This window comes from Lepisma saccharinum, chromosome 27, assembly GCF_977018435.1.
Source record: "Lepisma saccharinum chromosome 27, izLepSacc3.1, whole genome shotgun sequence".
NCBI classification, from domain to species: Eukaryota; Metazoa; Arthropoda; class Insecta; order Zygentoma; family Lepismatidae; genus Lepisma; species Lepisma saccharinum.
In genome coordinates this window covers 56357627-56382426 of record NC_139255.1, presented here as the reverse complement: position 1 = coordinate 56382426, position 24800 = coordinate 56357627, and the positions used below count along the sequence as shown (strand labels likewise).

The 24800-nt window shown below is 37.2% G+C and overlaps 1 protein-coding gene across 1 annotated transcript; it reads right to left on the bottom strand.

The window, feature by feature from the left end:
• Positions 1-353: 353 nt before the first annotated feature.
• On the bottom strand, positions 354-24694 carry GAA1 (glycosylphosphatidylinositol anchor attachment 1). Its single transcript, XM_083113338.1, has 13 exons — positions 24563-24694; positions 24133-24291; positions 19673-19890; positions 17308-17467; positions 15390-15541; positions 13095-13247; positions 12124-12242; positions 9394-9474; positions 8450-8553; positions 6929-7104; positions 4186-4376; positions 2326-2490; positions 354-939 (listed from the first exon to the last, which is right to left on the bottom strand). Exons 2-13 carry the CDS (start codon positions 24272-24274, stop codon positions 660-662), a joined length of 1941 nt encoding a protein of 646 aa, XP_082969464.1. The 5' UTR covers positions 24275-24291; positions 24563-24694; the 3' UTR covers positions 354-659.
• Between the last annotated feature and the right edge of the window lie 106 nt (positions 24695-24800).

The following is a 24800-nucleotide window of genomic DNA, read 5'->3' as shown; positions in this document are numbered from 1 at the left end:
GCAAATCGGGACTTAGCTGGTCAGGCTATACCATTCCCCTTCAGTACTGCTGTAATCTTTACATACAAGGGTTGGCAACTTCCCCCCCCCCCCCCCTTGCGAGGATGCAGGACACACAATACTAAACTGCCAGTACAAAAACAAGAGGCACAAACAAAGGACCCTCAAAGTAGTCCCGGAGAGTGTCCTCAACATGCTGCCAACAATGTGGGAGGCATCGAATACCATCTGTCTCAGCAGGTGAGAGTTGGGACACATCACGGAGATGGAAATTTCTTCTCAAGTCTGGAAAGTTGCCATGACTTTTGTACCAACCCTCGTATTATTTTTCTAGTGCAAAGAAAACTCAAATATGTCAACATAATTTTATCCATCTCGGTAAAAAAAACAACTTTGGCATTGACATTTTAATTAAACAATAACATGAAACAATTAAACACACATTGGAGCACCATCAAACAATGAAAATCATCTTCAGTTTTGAATTTGAACTGTTCACATACACATCTTTCGTATATTTATGGTTTGACATACACACAGAGTTTAATACTGGTACCATTTGCTTTGTAAATGCATAACAGAAAAAAAATCAAACTGGAATAAACAATTTTTTGAAGGATAAATATTGAGCCAACATAAAACTGTTAGCACATACAGCACTAACTTTGTACTTTTGACTTTCCGTGCAACACTGTCCAAAACAACAACCAATTGGGAAACATAACAGCACATGCCACGTTATACAACCAGTTCCCATATATGTAGCTGTCCACCACACCGAATGCAAGAGCATGTTTGAAAGCTGACAAAGATTTAACGGCAATCATACGCCAGGACTCTTCGGGGAAGGATGCTACAGAGAATGACATCACAGCTAACATCAGAAACACTAAAGGATGAAGAAGTAGCCATCCTATTTTAAGCAATGCACTCTTCCACCTGAAATTAAAGGATTTATGTTGTATTATTTGTATTTCAAATTTAAAACTTGTCCCAGTAAACGGAAAACAAATTTACCATGCTTCAAGATAATTTTGTGCTTTATCTAAGAACACTATTACTGAAAATAAGAACTAATTGAATCCTAGCCTTGAATCTCAATAAGCCACAATTTTTTCACTACTTACATATTTACTCTACAACTTATTTCCAAACGTAACAAATCAATTTTCAGAAAATCATAGAATATATGTTGCTAACTTTATTATGATTTACCAAATCTTTCTGAAATATATAAGATCTCTCTTTCCAGTTACATTTTCTCTCATTTAAGAATATTTTTCTGTTAAAAGAAAAAAATTAAACATTGTAATAAGTTATTGGAAAATATTTCAGTATGTAATATAGAAACAATTTATCCTCTTCAGATTTGAAATCATCATTAATTGTGAAATCCGAAGTAAAGAGTTTCCACAATGTGCATATAATTTGTTCAATGCTATTCTCGAGAGTATAAGCAAAAGTGCAATGTAATTCAACACGAGTAAAAGTAAAATTTAGCAACAAAGAAAACTTGACATGTAGCGGTTCAAATTTGAAAGAGGTGGTTACAACACGTATGGGATTAGGTATGATTATTGCCCACCTTCATTCACAATATGAGTGTAAAGCGAAGGGCAGGAGGCTAAGCCCATCACCCATCTTATTGGACAGTAGTTACTTGATGGGCTATGCTCGTCGTTTGTCCAGAATGTGTTCGGGAAAAGAGTGACTGCACCAGGTGTGGATTTATTTCAATATCGTTGGATTGGGCAAGTGGAAGATTTTTTAAAGTTTAATATTAAGCAAGATACAATCTGTAAAATTATGATTGATAGGTGTTTACAGATTCTCATATATTTCTTATGAAGAATTAACTTCAAGTTACAACTAATCAAATGGGAGTTTGAAAATTTCAGTTGTCAGAGGAATGTCTAAAGTTCTTTCCGTTGATATGTTTTGCTGCGCCATCAGGAGTTTGATATTCCCTAGGGAACAAATAAAATAATACTCCCATGAGTTTTCCCCGCTTCCTATGACCATCCAATATGCAGACCTCTTCTTCCTCAGCTCGCAGTGGGGAAACTTTGGTGGGACACAAAACTGTTCCTCCTGCCCTTAAGAAAGACATCATTTTTCTTATACAAAGTAACATAACGTACATAATGTTGTTTTTTTTGTTACAGTGAAACCCCGATTTTACATTCAATACATTTATACGTTCAATCTTCATGGTCCCAACATAGCAAAATTTACCTCGATTTTACATTTTCCGGCATTTTAAGTTCATGCAGGTTGGTTCCCTGAAAAACGTAAAATCGAGTTTCCACTGTATAATATAATTACCTGCTTTGCCTTGGAGATATTGCAAGAGCCAATGGTGCATAGAATATGACTGCCACCAAGGCGAGTGAGAAGTTGTACATAGCCACAGACAACAGAAGGGTTCCCAGTTCAAGCAGAGCAGCAATATTCAGTAACTCCAAATTGTAATCAAAGGTTTTGCTTCCCCTGTAGATAACAATATGAGTGAGTCTATTTGCAATGCAATATTAGAATTATACAGGGTTAGGATAAAAGAAATAGACACTTTCAAAGTTTTACAGAAAGAAGAGTTTTTAATAATAGGGCTGAAATACTCATACATTGGTAAGTTACAAGTGTTCTATGAGGTGCATTCAAGTTCTAAGGTCTCCAAATTTTTCTTCATTACTAGAAGCAGTTATAGACGTGAGAGTTGTTTGAGAAGCAGCATCCATTCTTGAAGGTTGACTAAGCCAGATGACAGCACGAAACGGCCCATAGTAAGCTAGTGGTGCTTACGACGGACATGTTTTTGATACTGGGAATGACATCACTTACATCGAAAGAACAGCGTGTTATTATCCATTTTCTTCACCTGCATGGATATTCATCTTAAATTGACTGAGACATGCTATGGTGGTGTCATGGACGTGGGCAATGTGCGTTTGTGGGTCCAATAGTTCAAGGAACGTCGTTTGTAAACAAACCAAAGGAGCCTTGCCCACGAACCAGACGACAGTTACTCCATTGCGGAGAAAAGATATTTTGGGACAGCGAAGGCGTTATGCTCACGCATTGCTATGCTAAGGGTACCACAATGATGGGTACAAACTATGAAACTGATTTGAGGACCAAGTTGCTTCCAGCGTTGCGAAAGAAACAGCCGGAAATGGCTGAAGCTGTGTTCTTTCATCAGGACAACACACCTTCTTATTGGGGGCCATTGTTCAACCGCTCTTCACGGAAAACAAATTTGAAGTTAATCACATGCTCCGTCCATACTCCCCTGATCTTGCACCTAGTGGTTTTTGGCTTTTCCCAACGCTGAAGGACTTTCTCCGGGGCAGCATATTTTCCTCTCATGCTGCTATTGCATCGGCAATTTTCCAGTGGGGCAAGCAGACCCGTAAAGAAGCGTTCGCGGCGGCCATACAATCATGGGGTCGACGTTGCGAAAAGTGTGTACGTGTAGAGGGAGACTATGTTGAGAAGTGAATGAAGTTTCATCTCTGTTGTGTAAGTTGTTTATGAAAGAAAAAATAGGAGACCTTAGAACTTGAATGCACCTCGTATGTATGATCCTTTTGTAACACGACAGATATCAATGAGATAGTTCAGTTCTCCTCTGCCAGGACATTTCCACTTTGTGGCTGGTGGTTTGCTATACCTTGTTCTAAGACTACGAAGTATGACAGTAACAGAATTAGTTCTTGCAAACTCAAGCACACAGAAAATCTTTCCTACCTGGCTAGGGGCCATATTGCTAAACTGACGTCAAGGGTGCTCACGTGATGCTGACGTCACAAAAACAAACTAAAAGTGGAGGTCATAAACTTGAAGACTTTCTCTGTAAAACAGTACTAAATGCTTCCTGATAAAACAAACAAATTTCAATTTATAAAGCATTTAAACTGTCTATTTTTTTAGGCTAACACTGTATATTTATTTTTATTACAATACAATTTGTGTACCTCATTAAAATTACCTACAAAAGTCCAGGAATTTGTTTTGTGAAAATGAGTGGAAACCCTCGAAATAAAAATCACTAAAATTTAATAAAATGAAACAAGCCGGCACAAAAGGCACATTTTTTTTGGTAATGGTTCAGAACAGTTTGATTTGTTAAAAAACATTATTTCACTAAACAGTTTTAGCACAAAATAAAATAAAATATTAACGTACCTCTGTACTACTTTCGGCAAAAACAGGAAAGCTGCTGAGGTTACCAGAAAACCCACACAAAGGGAATCCTCTGTTAAATACTGGAATTCTCTTCCTATGTAACTGAAAGCTTCAGCTGAATTCTGAAGGCAGATGCCTGCTATGTGCGTTCCCAAACAGTAGATGCTGACAGGTACAAAACTGTGTGTGCGCTGCAAGAGAATTATTTTATTAAATACACGAGCGTATGAAGCAATAGATGTTACGAGGCATCACCTCCTTCAGTGCAAATCTATTTTGGATACATGTAGGACATTAGGCATTAGCCTGCTTCCTGCTAATAAGTCATGTGTATGCTGCTGCCAATGCCGTTGTGACTGAATGCCACAGAGCCTATCTTCACAAAACCAGCCCCAGATGAAAACCTGTTTCTATAAATATGGATTGTTATTTTACGTCCACTTTATGTACAGATAGGCTAATTGGGACTGGACCTAAAGTTTAGAGTGGAATCCGAACACTGGACCTCTTGATTACAAGGCGTTAACCACTGCGCCATCAAATGTACAGTACTTTATATTCAGTATGATAAAAGTATGCACCAGTGAAATGGAAAGTAAAATTCACGTGGGTATTAATGTGTGACAAATTTACAATTCATGATGGGTTAAAACCAGGAGATGCATTATCTCCATTGCTCTTTAATTTTGCCTTAGAATATGCTGTTAGGAAGGTAAAAGAAACTAACGAAGGACTAAAATTAAATTGTATGACTCAGTTGTTAGCATATGCAGATGATGTAGACTTATTAGGGGATGATATAAATACAATTAAGAATAATGCTAAAATATTTTTCAAAACTGCTAAAGAGATAGGTTTGGAAGTTAACAAAGAGAAAACTAAATATATGCTTACAGGCCGAAACCAAGTGTTAGGTAATAATCAAAATCTAATTATTGATAACAACTCGTTTGAACCAGTTTCCAAATTCAAATACTTAGGAGTAATATTAACAAATGAAAATTATATTAAAGAGGAAATAAAAAGTAGGCTTAATTCAGGAAATGCATGTTACTTCTCTCTTCATAAACTTTTGTCTTCTCGTTTAATATCTAAGAAACTAAAAGTTAAAATATACAAAACAGTAATTTTGCCTGTAGTATTATATGGGTGTGAAACTTGGTCCCTTACATTGAAAGAGGAACACAAATTGAGAGTATTTGAAGATAAGATCCTTAGGAAAATATTTGGACCTAAAAGGGATAAGGAGACAGGTGAGTGGAGAAGGTTACATAATTTAGAACTACATAATTTGTATTCATCTCCAGATATAATTAGAATAATTAAATCAAGAAGACTTAGGTGGGCAGGCCATGTGGCACGAATGAGCGAGGAAAGAGGAGTTCACAGGATTCTTGTTGGGAAACCTGATGGTAAGAGACCTGTAGGAAGGCCAAGACGAAGATGGAGGGACAACGTTGAGATGGACCGAAAGGAAATTGGTAGAGATGGAAAAGAGTATATAGAACTTGCTCAAGATAGGGACAGATGGAAGGCCTGTGTCGCTGCAGCCATGAACCTTCGGGTTTAAGAAGGCTAGAGAGTTAGTTAGTTAGTTAGTTTATATTCAGTTTGTAACAACATTTAAACCTTTTTGGTGCATGTGCGCAGAAATGGAAGTATGTATCACAGTCAATGTAAGTTTTTCGATTCTTTTCGGAAAATTAATTACTATGTTACTGTGTACTTTATAGACCTTAAATTTTGTGTAAGAATCCCTCTACTGTTTTTTGTTTTTATTTTTCAGCATATAACGTAAAAAACTAAGAATGTACATCTTTGCTGTCAGTGATTTGTACTCAATAGGGGAAAAACATAGATATACAGTCTGTAACAAAATAACTGCACCACGTAACACAATGGAACGCAAACTGTGTTTTAGTTGATATGTAGATAATTATACCGCTCATATTTTACTTTAGATTAATCCTGGGCTTTGTTTTATGTGTCTGTTAAAGCCTGGATGTTGACCTTTTGTCATTTGTTTCTTTTATTTTCAGTAAAATAATCATTACCTCTTGATTTTGAACAAACTGACATTATTAATAAATCTCATTTCAACCATAATTTTTTTAGCTAGTTTTTTTTTTAGTTTTTGCTAACAAAACTCAATGTATATGCTAGGGAATAACCATTGAACATTAAGAGAAACGTGAAAATTATTACAACACAAATGGCACTCAGAACTTGGTATGCCACCCCTTACAGGCGGCAGCCATTTGCACACAAGACGTCAGAGACACCTGTTGGAAAGAGAGCAGAACAAAAATAACAAAAAAGGATCAAGGAACAATCTCAGGTGCAATTTGCCATTGTTTTCCACATTATTACAATGGCAATTTAAACATATTTCAATATTCCCATCATTTGAGCGGTGCTGCAGTTATTTTGTTACAGACTGTATATGTTCTAGCCACCATTGAATCCCAAATTCACTTTTGCCACATAATAAAAATCTGGCATTTTTTGTATTATTCTTTTGATATCTCTGCGAGATACCAGCACTCTGGAAAAGTAGCTGCTGATAGAAGCAATTCAACTTTCAGTCACAGGGTTGCTGAAATTTTCAATTGAAAATCAATGTTAAATTTTCATAACTTGAAGGAAGATTGGTAGCATGATTATTTGGAACAAACGAGGCAAATATTTACTTCAAACTTTAATAATAACAATATGGGACAACAGACTTTGTATAATAACTTACTTTTTGTTTTTCAGCCGGTGCATCACCTGCTCCATCTGTCTCTGATTTTGAACTATTCATCTTTTCTAACTTTTCCTGTTCTTCCATCGCTGCAGTCTTTTGCACTTTCAGCCAAATAGCCAATGCCTGGATAAGCAATCCTCCACCAAGCAAACCCAACGGTGGCATGTAGAGGCCTACGAAAGAAGAATCCGATACACGACATGCAACAGTGTCCTACCTAGCGATTTAATATCGTTCTTGGGATTTTCTATCATCACAATTCAAAACAAACTAGATCCTGGGTACAGGCTACTGAACTCCCACAGGATTATGGACACAATCTTACCTTCTGCCTGAAGCCCGACGAATGCCCAGTCGTCGTAGGTTTCCGTGACCGGGTTATGCTACTCTTTTGTAGCTCCCTAATTCCCCCACGATGGTGGGGGTGGCCACCAGTCCCATACACATGTCGAAATCTCAGGAGAAATGTTGTTACGCTTCCCCCAGGAGACTTGAACCTGAGTGCATCCAATGGCTGAAGCATGATGCCTTAGATCGCACGGACATGGTGAGGGAGACACTAAATATAAACATGGCTATACAATTACCAGTAACTACCATTATTACAGTAGAGCGTCGATTATCCGAAGTAATTGGGGGACATGGGTGTTCGGAAAACTGGTTTGTTCGGATAATCGAACTGTACATGTTTATTTGCCAAAAAGAAGTACTGTACAGTAAATTTATTCCTAAAAACAGGCATCTCTTTAAGTATTACAAAGTAACGTACAAAGGCAACTTTAGTAGGAATATATAGTATGTGGTACAGTTTATTAAACAAAAATATGTACATATTACATATGCATTTTGCATGAACAATACATACACCGACAGAAGTGTGCTGATTGTTGAAACACAGCGACTGGCGGCTTGGCCGGTCAGCAGCGCCTTATGAAGGCCCCATTAGAAGCAATGTTCCGCCAGCGGTGGCTCAGTGCGGCGACTACTGTGGGAAACTTGGTTTGGGAGTGAGGGGGATGATGGACGGTAGGGTGGGAGAGTAACAGGTGCGAGCGAGTACACAGTTCAGTTAAGCGGTCGTTCGGTTGACCGACGTTCGGATAATCGACGCTCTACTGTATTTCACTGGAATACCTTCTTTTAGCAAATGCTGGAAGGAACATGTTCTTACTTGTTAAGAATGGCCAAGAATAAATTGCAATGCACTGCATGCTATAAAATAATAAAAGTCGAATGCTCCATGCATTCCTCAAGAATTGTCATGGGAAATGAAGGAAGGTAAAAACAGTGCAAAAAAAAAAGTCAGGAGACTGCAACACATCCACCTCCGTGGGATATTCACCAAGCAATCACAAGAACTACGATAAATGTACTACAAGATAAGTAAAAAAAAATACAGCCTATGCACATTGATTGCTCATGTGTGAACTTTGGAATTTTTCAATTTGTATGTAAAGTTTGGTAGTAAATGTCTGTACAACTCAAACTGATTCAAAACCGTGTTACATGATTACGTACCTATTGAAATGTACCTGTCTGTTGATGGTAAGAGGTAGAAGAAGAATGACTGGTGGAATCTTTCCAGGAGGTTGTTCAAGCTGCGAAAAATGCCTTCCATTACTCTGTAAGTAAAAATACCACAGTATATTAGGATGCTACTAATACTTAACGCAGTAGAAACTTAATGTTTTTCCTTTAGAGAAAAGAAATGATTACTTCAAATATGTTCTGCAGATAAATACTGCAAGTAATTTTTAATTTCCTTTTTTTTATCCAAGTGAAATGCACATTAACAAATTTTTACTTTGTATTTTTAGTGTTATGTAAAGTTTTTCAAAGCTCATTCTATACATATAAGCTAATAAAGACTGTGATGGATATACACAGTGGAACCCAGATTTTTAAGTTTTCTTGCTTTTTACATTCAATTTTCATGGTCCCGATAGAGCAAAATGTTATAATATTTTCCCCGATTTGGCATTTAAAGATTTTTATTCACCTTGGTCCTGTGGGAAACGTAAAATCGAGGTTCCACTGCATTGATTGATTGATTTGGTTCTGCTACTTCTGGCTAATCATGAAGACGAGTGACAATATGATGGAATTGATGACGAGACTTTAAAAAAGAATACCCATGCCCAGGCTGGGATTCGAACCTGGGACCCCCAGCATTGTGGCTTGAGGCGTTCAAGCGTGTGTGGGGAGGGAGGTGGCAGAAGGGCCCCATCTTCAGGGATAGATCTACAAGGATCATGATGAAAGTTGGCATAAAATAGTGTGGTCCTATTACCCAGGCAATGTGAGAGTGTGGAGAGAATGAGAATGTTTTGCATTTGAATTCAGAAAGTTACCAAGTAGCCATGTTTTGACTGGAGGTATGGTTGTATTCACGGCTGATACATAAGCTTCTTGCAGTACTTTTGTAAAGTGTGTGTAGACTTCTTCATACTTAATATACCAACCTTCCTATCTGGTAGAATCCTACACCATGCGCCTTGGATTTCTTCTCAAAGCCTTCAATGGTTATTGCTTCAATGCCAAACCTGTAATTTATTTTTCTCAGTTAGAACTGGTGGTTAACAGCACAATAAATAGCATGTACTATTCTTGGATGATGGAAAGTGTGGTAGAGTTGTTTGCTGATATGAAAAATATTAACATAAATGTAAAAAAAAAAAATGGCCGATATTTTTTAAAAAACAAGAAAATGATAGAAGAAATTTATTGCGATTGATAAACAAGTACATACCTTGGCTATTTTTCGACGTAGTCATTTCTGATAGCATGCCACAAGCTTCCGTATACCATCTGCGTAAAAATCTGCCGCCTGAGAGTGCAGCCAGTCCAGAACTGTTGTCTTGAGCCAGTCACTGTCATTGAAACGCTTCGATGCAAGCTACTTTTTCAGGTGAAGAAAAAGAAAGAAATCGCTGGGGGCAAGATCAGTGCTGTAAGGGGGATGATTGAAAAGTGTCCATCAAAATCTTTCAATTGTCTCAACAGTACGAGCAGCTGTGTGTGGGCGGGGATTGTCATGGATCAGAAAAATTCAAGAGTGTAGCATTCCTCTCCGCCGATTTTTTGGATGGCATGTCACAGATTATTCAGTGTTTCACAATACACCTCTACTGTAATTGTTCGTCCTGGTTCCAAGAATTCCACAAAAATCACACCCTTTTGGTCCCAAACTATGGTTGCCATGATTTTGTGAATTGATGGGGTTTGTTTGAATTTCTTCGCTTTAGGAGAACCAGAGGGCCACCATTGCATTCACTGCTGCTTCGACTCCCCAGTGGCGTACGATATCCACGTTTCATCCCCCGTCACTATGTGCGAAAAGAGGTCATCCCCATCCTCCCCCCAACGGGCCAAAAAATCATGTGCAGCTGTCCTTTTTTGTTCTTTGTGAGCGTCTGTCAACATTTTTGGTACCCACTTCGCACACAGTTTGTGATACCCCAGGTTGTAGTCACAATTCGATGCACTGTTTTCGCAGACACTTTTGAAAAATCTTTGGCGAGTTCAGATAATGCGAACTGGCAACTCGAACACACTTTCTCGTTAACGCGTTCCACCAGATTATTCGTCTGAACACTAGACCTTCCGCTACGCTCGTCATGGACAGTTGAACGCCCTTTCCGAAACACACTGCACCATTGCCTGACATTCCCTTCACTCATCAGTGTCGGTTCATAAATGGCACACAATTCCCAATGGATATCAGCTGCATTTTGTCCTTTGGCGTTCAGAAATCGTATGACGATCTCACTTCACATTTGGCGGGATTTTGTATTATGGCAGCCATTTCAACTTACTGCTACTCGCACGTATGCAACCCCACTCTGACGAATCTATCTCTGTTGCAGAATACTAGGGCATGCTCCTGAACATGCCCCACGTAAAAAAAATATCTGCCCTTTTTTTGACATGTGCCTCGTACAAATACTTTCTTACATTCAGTTGCATGGAAATTATGTATGCTGACTTCTCTACAAAGTATCCAATGCAAAATGATAATATTTAATTTTAAAGTACTTTTCATGTTCACAATTCATTTACTACTAGATGTTACTGTGAAAAAATGTTGTAGTCTCTTTATTTCTTGTTAAGAATGCATTAACAATAAAAAATACAAGCACAACAACATTTTCCCATTGTCATAGGTCTTGTCAAAATAATTAGTTTATTAAACTTAAATTTCAGAAGTGAAAGTCATCAAACAGTTAACAACAATAAATAGTAAAGAAGTTTAGAAAAGTTATAATACTTAAAATATCGTAAAAGAAATATTTATTTTACATTCATGAGTTTCCAGTGTAATATTGGAATTTAGATTAATAAAGTGCAGCAGTTTAAATAATTAATCTTCCTTCATATTTCATACATTGAAAAAAAAAGTTTGATCATTTTAGATGACAATGAAATGTTACAATTACAATTCTACGGGGTGATTCAAAAAGGACTTTACAACTTCGAAAGCATATAGGAATTTATTCAGATAACTTACAGAGTCGATTGAGGTGTCATTTCAAAGCAAAACACATCAAGTTTTTACTCACGTAGTTCATTAGTACCGAACTCACCCACCCTGTCAGCATTGTTCTTGAAAATGGCTACTTTTACTGGTGCGGAACGTGCTCGCTGTGTGTTTTAGTTTCACGAGACGCAATCAGCAACTGCAGTGCAACATAAGTTTCGTACGGAGTATTGTAAGGCGCCTCCTAGTCGGCCTACAATTTAATCTTGGCACCAAACCTTCGTTGAGACTGGTTGCATGGCCACCTCGCTCCCCCAGAGTTGACCCCGCTAGATTTTTCTTCTGGGGTTTCATTAAAGATCGGGTTTTTGTACCACCTGAGCTGAGACTTTGAATTAATGCAGCCACTGCAGAAGTGACGCCTGACTTACTGGTGAAAGTCTGGAATTAAATCGACTTCAGGTGGGATGTATGCTGCATTACAAATGGTAGCCACATCGACCCAACATTAATGTTGTATGACAAACTTGATGTGTTTTGCTTTGCAATGGCACCTCAACCGACTCTGTAAGTCATCTGAATAGATTTCTATATGTTTTTAAACTTGTAAATTCATTTTTGAATCACCCTGTATATAAAATATAAAAGTTAATTGTGATAAAATTAACCTGATGAGACAGAAACACAAATTGGGGGAAAAGGCTCTGGTCCTGACCTATGAAAGAGTCCGTGATTTCCGTTAGGTATGCCCGTAGCCTGGGTAGACACCATGGAGAGGAGTGTCTTCAGGGAATGGATCCAGCCTTTCCAGGAGAGAGGATTTGGAGCATCATCCTACAAAAAAATATTACAGAACTGATATCATCTCGCTCCCCGTTGTTTAGACTTACTTCATGATAAATAAAAGCCATTAAGAACAACACTGAATGATGATAACACCTGTTTAATTGTGTAAATATAGCACATAATATAACACAATAAAAACGTATTCAAGTATACTTTTACTCCACGTTCATCCCTCCATATAACAAAGTCTTTTAGTCATGGTAACCCACACAGATTACAAACTTGGGTTACCTTCTCTTTATAATTTGTATCTATCAAGAACAGGCACAATTTTACATACACAACACCAATATAATGCAGTAGAGACTATGTGGAAAATTATGGCTTTATTGGGATATGAATTTAGCTGGAGCAGTTGATGTTACTCATTCATACCTGGACATATCAGCAGTTTAATATCACACCAAAAAGTTATAAAAGTTTTAGCTAATTTACTATAGTTTGCTCTAAAATATTCCTCGATTGATTTATGCAGTTATCTCAACATAAAAAAAATCTTAAGTACTAACTTACTTACTAATTTTGAACTATTAACAGCATTTTTAAAGAATAGTGAACATTAGGCCAGTTTATTCTCAATTTTAATCCTGATAAGGCATTGATGTTTTTTCAGACCTGTTCCCTTTTCTATTTCAACGATTTACCCTAGTTGATGTGATTGATTGACTTGGTTTCACTTCACTTTTCAACCACTGTTGGCTAATTGTGAAGATAAGGATGGGATTCAAACCCAGGTCTCTTGCTATCGTAATGTACTGTGCTAACCATTCCACCATGGAGATTGGTTTGTAAACTAGGTAAATTATGACTGAATCAATAAAAACAAGTGCTAATCCTCACCCTGTTCTTGAAAGTGTGCTTTACGCCTTCCTTGGAGCACATCTTGTGAAAGAGGTTTACCAAGTCCAAATTCGGTAACTGACCATTCAGTCCTTCCACCTTGACATCCAAGTGGCCAATTTTATCAGAGTGCAGTTCCAGGTTGACTGCAGCCTGAAAGAGAAAAAGGAATGTATCTTTACTAGAGTTAGGAAATTAATGCATTCTAAATCACCATAAAATACTCTATAAAAATGCAATAATGGTCTATAAACACAAACAAATGCTGTATAACATTTCCAAACTGCTCTTTTAGAACAAACTTACTCATTTTCAAGGCGTGTGCGACTTTCTCACGTTATGCATATTAAAAGTATGTATAAATATATACATCACAAAATACTTACGTTTCATGAGTATCTGTTTTACAAAAGAATGACGTTTTGGGATCCAACTGTTCCCTTCTTCAGGTTCTCATTCTAGGCCAATATGATCACTATGTCTTAATTGACGTGGCTTTGTAGTGAACATACTGGCTTAGAATGAGAACCTCTAGAAAGGAACAGTTGGATCCCAAAACGTCGTTCTTTTGTAAAACAGATACTCATGAAACGTAAGTATTTTTATATATACACAGTAGAGCGTCGAGTATCCGAACGTCGGTCAACTGAACGACCGCTTAACCGAACTGTGTACTCGCTCGCACCTGTTACTCTCCCACCCTACCGTCCATCATCCCCCTCACTCCCAAACCAAGTTTCCCACAGTAGTCGCCGCACTGAGCCACCGCTGGCGGAACATTGCTTCTAATGGGGCCTTCATAAGGCGCTGCTGACCGGCCAAGCCGCCAGTCGCTGTGTTTCAACAATCAGCACACTTCTGTCGGTGTATGTATTGTTCATGCAAAATGCGTACGTAATATGTACATATTTTTGTTTAATAAACTGTACCACATACTATATATTCCTACTAAAGTTGCCTTTGTACGTTACTTTGTAATACTTAAAGAGATGCCTGTTTTTATGAATAAATTTACTGTACAGTACTTCTTTTTGGCAAATAAACATGTACAGTTCGATTATCCGAACACCCATGTCCCCCAATTACTTCGGATAATCGACGCTCTACTGTATTTTTATATACACTTTTAATGAACAAACTTAAGTGTTCGTATCACCAGTCCTGCATTGCAATGCACTTCTAACAATGTATGTAGGTTGTCAAAGCGAAGCAACTTTCTCTTAACAAAGACTTAAACATTGAAAAGTTCCTTTCCACCTCACTGGACACCAGAGGAGCATACTTGAAGTAAATTATGTAACCATCTTGCAAATCCCCTGGTAGTTCTCCAGTAGAAAACTTTTTCAGACAAAACATCATCAATTGAACATAGCATACTAAACCCTTCATTTTTGTTCAAAACCAGAATAATTTTCTTGGCTACTTCCTTTCTCAATTACCCATGATTTTTTTCGAAGTCATTTGTTGCATTTTTACACTAGTCTCTTTGTTCCAGAAGGAAGAATTTACCCAATTTCCTGGATCCAAGTGGCAAGAAACAAGTGGATTGCTTTTTAAGAAACCAAATAAAAACACTAAGAAATTTCTTCTCTTGTGAAAACAGAAAACAAACAAGATAATGTATATATAAAATGCACCAAAATGCCATGAAACCCAATAAAAAAAAAAAAGGTAAAGTGTTCCCCTGTGCATAGCACCACGCCATGAAGGTGTATAGGGGGTGTGGGGGTAACGCCCCTCACTTTCTTGATCCGGTCGTGAGTGGGGGTGATGTGATCAGCATCACGCCCCTGACCGCCTTTACCCCCCAGGGTTTCCCCCAGGTACCCATGTTATTCGACGCTGGGTGGGTGCCGGGGCCGCTTACACCGTTAGAAAAGTTCCCGGATTTGAACCGGCCGGGAATCGAACCCGGGACCTTGAGCATGGTAGTCAGACGCGTTACCGACTGAGCCACTGCGGCCAATAAACCCAATAAAAATGCAATATTCTGCAAAATCGACAAAAAATGCCTCATGAAAGTTGCTTCATTTCCTTTTGTTATGAAACCCATGAATATCTAACTGAGCTATGCATTCGGCTTTCAAAACAAAACAAACAAAAAAAAAGCATCCAAAATACCAGGCTTAATCATTCCCATTGAATTTTGAGAGGAGGAGGGGATATAGGGAATGAACGATTATCCAGACCCAAATATTTATTGAATCGTGCAAAGTAGAAGTTGATTTTGTGTATAAAACTGACAAACTATACAAATGGTTCAAGTATTTCTTACTACATTTAATATAAACCTACTTGAATAGCTCCTCCACGTCCCAGGATATCACCGTGATCAAGGATTCCCCTCCCGCATGACACCTGATGGTATGCTTCCAGCCATGCTTGAGCACCTAGTTGTTCGTGATCCGTTACCAGGAAAATTATGTCCTTTGCTAAGTATTGCTGCCCTTAAAACACAATAAAAATAATCCTTAACAAACACCACAAACTAAACTACATTTTTTTTTTATAAAAAAAGCTCAGTGGAGAGGTGTACAATCACTCCAGAAGCTAAATATCTAAATCTTACAAATTAAAATGTTGGCACACGGAATAGTACACGAGGGATTTGTGGAAAGTAGATTAGTATAAATACGGAGAAAACTAGTACTCACTTTTATCCGCGAAGCTGTTTTTTCTTCTTTTTCGATTAATTTCAGTGGCCACTGCCACCATCCTCGTTGGAACTTGCAACAGCGCAGCAAGTTCCAACGAGGATGGTGGCAGTGGCCACTGAAATTAATCGAAAAAGAAGAAAAAACAGCTTCGCGGATAAAAGTGAGTACTAGTTTTCTCCGTATTTATATACTACCGCGTCTCTCTTTCCCCAATCATGAATAGATTAGTATATTATAAATATGAATTATTTTCATGTAGTTTACGGTTATTACAAGCATAAGAAAACAGTTTTTCGTTGTGACGTTTCAGGAGAACACACGTTCCCTTCATCAGACATTTATTTTCATTTTGACTAAAGATACAGTTATAACAACAATGTAACAGTGACAACATCCATTATATAACGGATTCTTTTTGTTTAAAAAATTGCTAACCATTGTTATAACTGTATCTTGAGTCAAAATAAAATCTCCTGAAACGTCACAAAGAAAAACTGTTTTCTTATGCTTGTAATAACCGTAAACTACAGGAAAATAATTCTACAATGCAAGCAATGCATACATACAAGAAAAACTATAAATATGAAGTTATAATATTCTTCACGCAAGTTTTTGTGATTGATTTTTTACTCAAATGTCCTTTTCAAAAAGCCCCAGGCCAAAATGAAATCACAGTTAAGTATTGAATTACTTAGCCTTCAAATCACAGGGTCCCAGGTTCAATTCCTGGGTGCACAGTTCTTCAAATTTCACTTCCAGTCCCAATTAACCTATCTGAGCATAACATGGACTTAAAACATTTAAAATGCATAGTTATTACTACTACTGGAGCCATGGTGGTCTGGTCGGTAGGGCATCTGACCGCTATGTGGAAGACCTGGGTTCAATTCCCAGGTGGGTGATCTAAGTTCAGATTTTTTCTGTCCTTGTCCCTGCATAAAGTGGCTCTGGGGTTCACTCAACCCCAAATAAATTGGTACCTGGAGGTAAGCTTCAGGGGTAAAGGCAGCTAGAGCATGGTGTTTATCACTTCACCTCCAAAAAAGTTGAGATCGAGAATGTGTGGGGACCTACACAACTCCTAAATGTGCCTTTATGGCACCGTGCATTATGCATGGGGAAATTGACCTTTTTATTTTTTTTCTTAGTATCCCTTTAACTTTTTCAAAGCTTTCAAATGTTACTACATTTCTATTCAAGATATGTCCCTCTTCTCAAATTTTTAATACTGTCAACTTATCTGCATTATATCCAATATAATCAACAATAAATGCACTATTTTTCACTATATTAGAACAATAAAAAACACAAGCATTTATTTTCAGTACAGGAGCTGGTTTTCCCTTTCCCAATGACACTAATAAATTATGTAAATAACAAATGCATGTACCACTTAAATGCTGATACAGCTACAGTGCTGTGATCTTTGTGAAACTGAACCTTAAATTTTTGATTATATTTGATTCTAGTAATGGTCCATATAATGCTAATTCCTTTATGCATCTACAACTTAATATTTGCAACATTAAAAGCAGCCATAATGTTCATTCTCTTACTTCTGAAAAAACGTGCCAACGACAGGGCAAGTGCAATGCCTGGGTTTGTACCCAGGTGGATGCTTGATGGAGTCCTGTACGGCACCGAGAGGACCAGCGCTTCTGTGCTTGCACATCTCGGAGCTCTTATTATACCATACACATTCTTCCCAGAATATTTCTGTGAAAGAAAAAACAAAAATTAGAAACATATGAACATGATTTTAGGACTTAAATAAAATTGCAAACATTTCATGAACATTTCGGAGCTCTTATTATACCATACACATTCTTCCCAGAATATTTCTGTGAAAGAAAAAACAAAAATTAGAAACATATGAACATGATTTTAGGACTTAAATAAAATTGCAAACATTTCATGAACAACCCCTTCATTAACACTTAAGTGTATGTGACCTCTGGAATAACCCTTGAGATTTCATTTCTCTTTTATACACAGAATGTCCACAAAGTTCTCATACCCCTATTTGCATGTATCCTGTTGCAACCAGGTTGAAAAATGGCTGGTATTCGGTTGCATTGGAATGATTTTTTGGTAATTATGTGATATAGCCCGAACACCTCTCACTCGTTGATTTTGTTCATTTTAGCATTGATACTTACCTATTCTGCATTGCGCAAGATTTTTTAAGGTGAAGTTATGCCTTTTTCCATAAAATAGTGTCAACTTTTCATGTTACGAGTCATTATTTGTCTTCCTTGTTCTGCTTGGGTAACAGACAATATGGCGTGCACTCGTCATGAATCATCGTGCGTCGTGCTTGTGTTTTGTCGATTTGGAGTGGGTATGCAGTGTTTCAACCTTCTTAACTGAAAAATACCTACTTTTGTGTTCATTATGTCATCACAAATCATTGACGGATAGCCCCAAAAAACCATTCACGATAGCCCCACAAACCATTGACGGATAGCCCCGTAAAAATTATTCACGATAGCCCCACGAACCATTGACGGATAGCCCCAAAAACCATTCACGATAGCCCCACGGACCATTTCCGGCAAGGTTAGGTTGGGTTAGGTAAGCATAGTTAAAAAAAAGCACGTTTGGAAACACTGGCGAGACCACATGACTTTCGACGCTCACGCCATCTGCAGGTACGTAATGGAAACAACAGCATAATATTGTCGCTTTACAGTAAATGCAAGTTCCTTACATAAAAGTGATTATTTCTTGTTCTGCAGCATTCAATGGTGAAGTTTTCAGTTTCCGCAAAATAAAATACCTCGAAGAACTTCGACAATGCTACAGAAACTGATTTCAGTAAGTAGTTTCTCCTGTAAATTTGAAGAAATCTGTTCAGGCGATATCGCATATTTACCGATTTTTTTTTTGTGTACACTGTACGTTTGAAAGGCATATGGCTGAACACCACCCAACACAAGGGATTTAAAGCTTAAAAACAATCCCACATGGGATTCTGATAGACTTCTATAGGAAGACATTTATTTTACAAAAATTGCATCCATTAACAATGCTTTTACATTCGTAATAAAAAAAGCAGGGAAAAGGGGGGTACTTTAGTATTATTACAGATTACCTGGTTGAAAGCGGATGCTACCACCACCACATGTATTCCGCCAAATACGATTCTCAGGTTAGGTTAGGTGTCTTTGCGAGGGGAATATAATTTTAACGTAGACAAATGAGTTAGTCTGTATAATACTAAAGTACCAAAAGGGGTAAAGTGGAAGAATGAAATGCAGAAAGATACTGAGGAAGGAGAGTAGAATGGAGAACACTAAAAGGTGAGAAACAGTGGGAAAAAATAAGATGGAGACCAATAAACACCCAAACCTGGCTGCATGCGGTTAGGTCTTGACGGGTTAGTATGATTAACAAAATGTCAAAATGCAGTGCAGTAAAAACTATTGGACTATTAAAATTACCACCAAATTTACAGTATGCATTATTGATCAATATTCACATCTACCAATTAATGGATTTCATCGCTATAATAAATAAATTTAACCAGCCTATGTAATTCTTCTTAATTCATCTAATTATTGAACTGGCTGCATCTTGTTATGGAGCTCTACGATGCCAGGGGTATCAAGTTTAAATTCTGGCCTGCACACAGTATTCTTTGTGAGTGTCCCTTCATCAAAATCATATCATTACTCATCAACTTCGCGATTAGCCAAAAGTGGCCGAAAAGCTAAGTAAAATAAACCAAATCAATCAATTCTTGGAGCTTTCATCCAGACAAATGCCAATAAGAATAATAACTATGGTATACAACAGTAAACACTAATTCTCGCCTGACAACAATTGTAAAAAACTAATAAGTTAGTTAGTTTAAAATAAAAATTATTTTATCTGATGTTCAGCTTGGATCTTGTATGCACCCCTAGAAAAAATACTAACCTGTCCTTGTCCCATGGGATAATTTAGTGTGAAGTTGTGTGTGTATGCATCCAGTCCCAATTGGTTGAACTTTGCCAAAATCCAAGAATATGGTATGCCTGTTTCATATCTGCTTGATTCTTCATTAAGCTCTGCTAAATACTGTTTGGCATACGAGTCTTCAGTGTACTCCCCCTTAACTAGCCCTGGTAGCAGAGCATTCTCAGAGAAATATGTACCTGAGGGGAAAAAGTTGAAAAAACATGCACTTTGATACAAAAAGCAATTACTTTCTTCAAGCAACAAGACTTAAGTTCCAACTGTTCTAAAAGGAAACGTAGTTATATACGAACAGTTCCTTTTACAACAGTTGGAACACTTTCTTTTAGAACAGTTGTCATAATATGTCAAAAATATACTAGCTATAATACTTCAAGTTAATTAATCCCCCAATTACAAGTATTAACACAAACAACAATTCTATAGTATTTTCATACAAGATTATATGCATGGATATATGTGCATAAATTATTATGTATTAAGTTTTTATTCTCAGCTATAAAAAAATTGTGTTAGCACTGTCCACAGTTCCATGCTTCTGCAAAAAATACAAGCACCATGTGTGTGACACACACAATCATAAACAATGATTCACAATAATATTCAGACATGGAACATTTTTATGCATCTCTTCGCAATGTTCCAAAATTAACAGCATGTATGCAGTGAGATACATATGTATGTACAGTATACAGGGTGTACCAAAAGTCCCATTACCCACCCCCATTTGAATTGTAGACAAACCTGCAAAATGTTATTTTAACAGCATGCATATGATGAGAGGATGGTATACCATTAAATCAGACCAATCACCACCATTTACTCCAGAGGATCTGTCTGCACACCGCCATTTTCATGGCACAGTATTATTCGCCTCCAGGTGCGATGTGAAATCCTCCTTAACATAAGATGTCAGATCTGGATTTCAGGTGGCCATTTTAAGAGAATACCTCAATGATGTGTTCAGAGACAAATGGATTCTCCACCAAAAATTTTCCGGGGGGAGAGCTTTTGTTACAACAAACACCAAGAGGATAATGAAGCAGAACCTCCCACAGGAACATCAAGAAGGAGACACTAATACACCAAAACGAAAAAAGGTTACGCCTCCCCGGAGAAAGGCAAAGGATAACACTGCAAGGACTCGACCTAGGAACCAACCGAATTTAACTCAGATTTTTCTTTTTCGTTTCTTTCTTAAATTGTAATCTTACACCCCCTTCTTTATTCTCGTTACTAAACACACTGCAAACTTCTCTCACTGATTCTTGACAATTCTCTACATTTCCACTACTGAACGTACTAATGTACCCGATACTTCCCAGGAAATCCCTCCCTACTTCTTCCCTTCCTGATGATGTCCCGGGTACCAACGTCGTACCGATGTTCATCCCAGTCCGACCAACTCTTGCTGGTCTCCCGCAAGTCTCCTTGCATCAGGTACCACTCGTTCTTTCATATCTCTTCCTACTATTAATACGTACATCTCAAAGCCAATAATACTCTCACTATCTCAAACATAACATACTAGAACATAGACCCTGCTTAACATTCATAGAATCGTGTTAATGTCCATTCCTCATCTCATCCATCAACACTAATGCACACGACACACAATAAAACTTATCCTAAGAAAACATTACCCACCCAATTACACACTTATGTAATTTCGTATCTGTGATCATAAATAATATTAATGTTAAACACTAACACTTATTTACTTCCTACTATATCTAACTTTTATCTTAATCTTCTTACCTTGTAGAATGATGTGAAACCAACTTTGTTCAGGAAAACCGAACAAATTTGGTTCTTCACACTGGGACATTCTTGCCAATGTCACAGTGAATTATTGTAATTAAAAAAAATAATGGAAATCGAGGATGAATCAAAGAAAAGTGGGGGAATCCGTAAAAAATTCACGGAACTGACGCCCTGAGTTAATTTTCAGGTACCAGGGCATAAGCGCATACCTCCGAAAGTAGCTTGACTACTTTTATCCGTATACATAAAATAATAATCGTTCTATGTAACCATATCTTGTATACTGTTTAGGAAATAAAATTCTTTGTATAACAAACAAAAGATAAGCAATTACTTTTAATTTCAAATATACTGTACTAAGAATAATATCGAAAACATACACAAATTAGTGTAGTTGTGAGTGTTCAATGCTTTTTCTCTCAAGAGATCGTAAACAAATCTACATCAATACGCACAATAAAAGTAAAACAAGAATACAAAACAATAATTACTATGAAATCTAACTGATTTATATTAACATAAAGCAAAAACTAAATAAAAACTTACACATGATAAAACCACTTCAACTATTTCATAATTTATTAACATATTTAACCAGTTAGTAAAGGACGTAGTTTGCTACATTAAAATATCTGATATACATAAGAGTAACAAATGTATTTCTTTGTGTGTAATTAATAATAAGGTACCAGTTTCATAGATCGGAGACACATTAAAATCTGATATTTTGTGTTTTGCATGGTTCGTACTTAACAATTGTGTATTGCATAACATAGTTCAAGGAGCCTTTATGCTTTTTACACAAAAACAAACGCAATTTTTCACATTCTGAATGCTTTTTTTTTTATTCCTTTCTTCGCTTCCAGAACACACAATATGGCGGGCACACCTTGACTCACATTGTGGGTATGCAGTTTCAACCTTCATTAAAATTTCAGTAACCACCAAACATCTCTAATTCCCTTATTGTCCTATTTTTCACATTGATACTTACGTATTCCGCATTCCTAAGGGTTCTTCAAGTTCGCGTTTCGTTTTTAGCACGCAAATAATCCCAATTTTCGAAATATCGAGTATTTTTATTTTGTTCGCTTTTGCTTCCATTACACACGATATGACGGAGAAATCTTGACTAGCGTAGTCCATGATCAGTGGTTATGCAGTGTTGCAACCTTCTTCATAGAAAAATACCTACTTTCGTGTTAGTGATTTTGTATTTTTTTCCAGGTTCAAAAACCCCACGAACCATGCACGGATAGACCCACGAACCATTCATAAATAGCCCCACGAACCATGCACGGCAAGGTTAGGTTAGGTTCTGTTAGGTTAGGCAAACATAGTTAAATTTGTTTTTCAAAATTAGAATTTTTTTTCGGGTTCGAAAACCCCACGAACCATGCACGGAAAGCCCCACGAACGACTCATAAATAGCCCCACCAACCATTGACGGATACCCCCAAGAACCATTCACGGATAGCCCCACGAACCATTCATAAATAGCCTTAGAGATACTGGGCGAAAGGGGAAGGGTGGTTTTAACCCCTATCAACCTCACATTGAGCACGCCACTGATCCTGTGCACGTCATGTTGTCGCAAGTTCCTAATCAGAAATGATGAACAGTAACTCACGTTTATTTACGTTCTACAACTGTTACACAGTTACAAAACCATGTATTTGGAAACACTGACTGGTTGTTACGTCACGAAACGCTCGCAAATATTTGGTTCACGTAGTAGACGGACATCAAGGGAACAGCTTTCGTGCATCGGAGTGACATTAATGTCGAAAATTACATGATTTACCGGCAAAAAAAATTCAACGAGGTGAAAACAAACTTCCAAGACCTTCCTAAAGTATAAATAAACCCATTTCGGTAAGTACTTTCTCCTGTAAAATTGAAGAAATATGTTTTGGGGATACGAAAATTTTACCCAACCTTCTTCACCGAAAAATACCTACTATCATGTTTGTCACCGGTGGAAATTATACATTATGCAAGGGTAGCTGACGGACGGATAGCCCCATGAACCATACACGGATAGCCCTACGAACCATTATGCACGGTAGCTGACCGATAGCCCCACGAACCATTTCCGATAAGGTTAGGTTAGGTTTGGTTACATTAGGCAAGGATAGTAAAAAATAAAGGGTTTGAAACACTGGCAGGGGCTTACGTCATCAAAAGTAAGCAGCATCTGGTTGTCGTAGGGCAAGCAAATGAAAGCAATATCAATTGTGCATCGGTGAGATATTTCTCTTGAAAAATAAATGATTTCCCGGTCAAATATATTCCAGGATGAAAGAAAATACCTCGACGAATGTTGTAAACCTTGGAGAAACTCATTCCCGTAAGTAGCTTCTTGTGTAAAATTGAAGAAATGTGCCTCCTATGTATGAAACTGTTACCAATAATAATACTATTTTTAATTACTAATTTAGTAATTTATTTTTACTTTAAAAAACATTATAAATATGTATATCGTATAATTTATATGTATGTTTGTAGGGGAGGCGGTTTGTAGATTAAGATCTTTCTCCCCCCACCAGTTTTAAATGATTTCGCACCCTGATTGTACATCCTATAATATTGAAGATTTATCTAAAATTGTGTCCAAATATTTACGAGAATCACTGTTTGTATTCTCTATTACCTACCTGCATTATATGGTTCATAGGCCAGTAGAGCAAACCACACAAGGCCTCCCAAGTACAATAAGGCACATAATTTGTGATGGTATGTGACCAATATATTCATTAGTTTCCCTTGCCCAGCTCCTGGGTCAGTAAGAAGTCCCATGGTATTCCAGGTAAGCTCTACAAAAATGAAAAATAACGTGAGTATGTGAACTAAAAACTTTATTTATTTATTATTAGACAGGTCTAATGTTGACAGATCAGGGTGTACTATTTTTGCCATCAAGAAGAGCTTAATTCTTTAACCAGCAGTGGTTTTCAAAAATTAATTCTCAAGATACAAATCTCATAAAATGTAGCATCATTACTAGATTACTGCATTTAAAAATAAAACTAATTGCCAAGCATTCATCTAAATCCTACTTTTTAGAAAAATATAAGATTTACTGACTGTGTGATCAAATTCTCTATTTAGATACAACACAAAAGCTGCACATGCTATTATTCCAACTATATATGCCTTAACAACTCGCACATTTCATATTTATAACCAAGAAAATTAATATAAATAAACCTTGTTTATATCTCAAATGGGAGCCGCCATGTATAATCTCGAAACCAAAATATTTTCAATTGAAAGATAATAACATCGCAATATAGCTTCATAATAAAGTTATAATATTTATGTT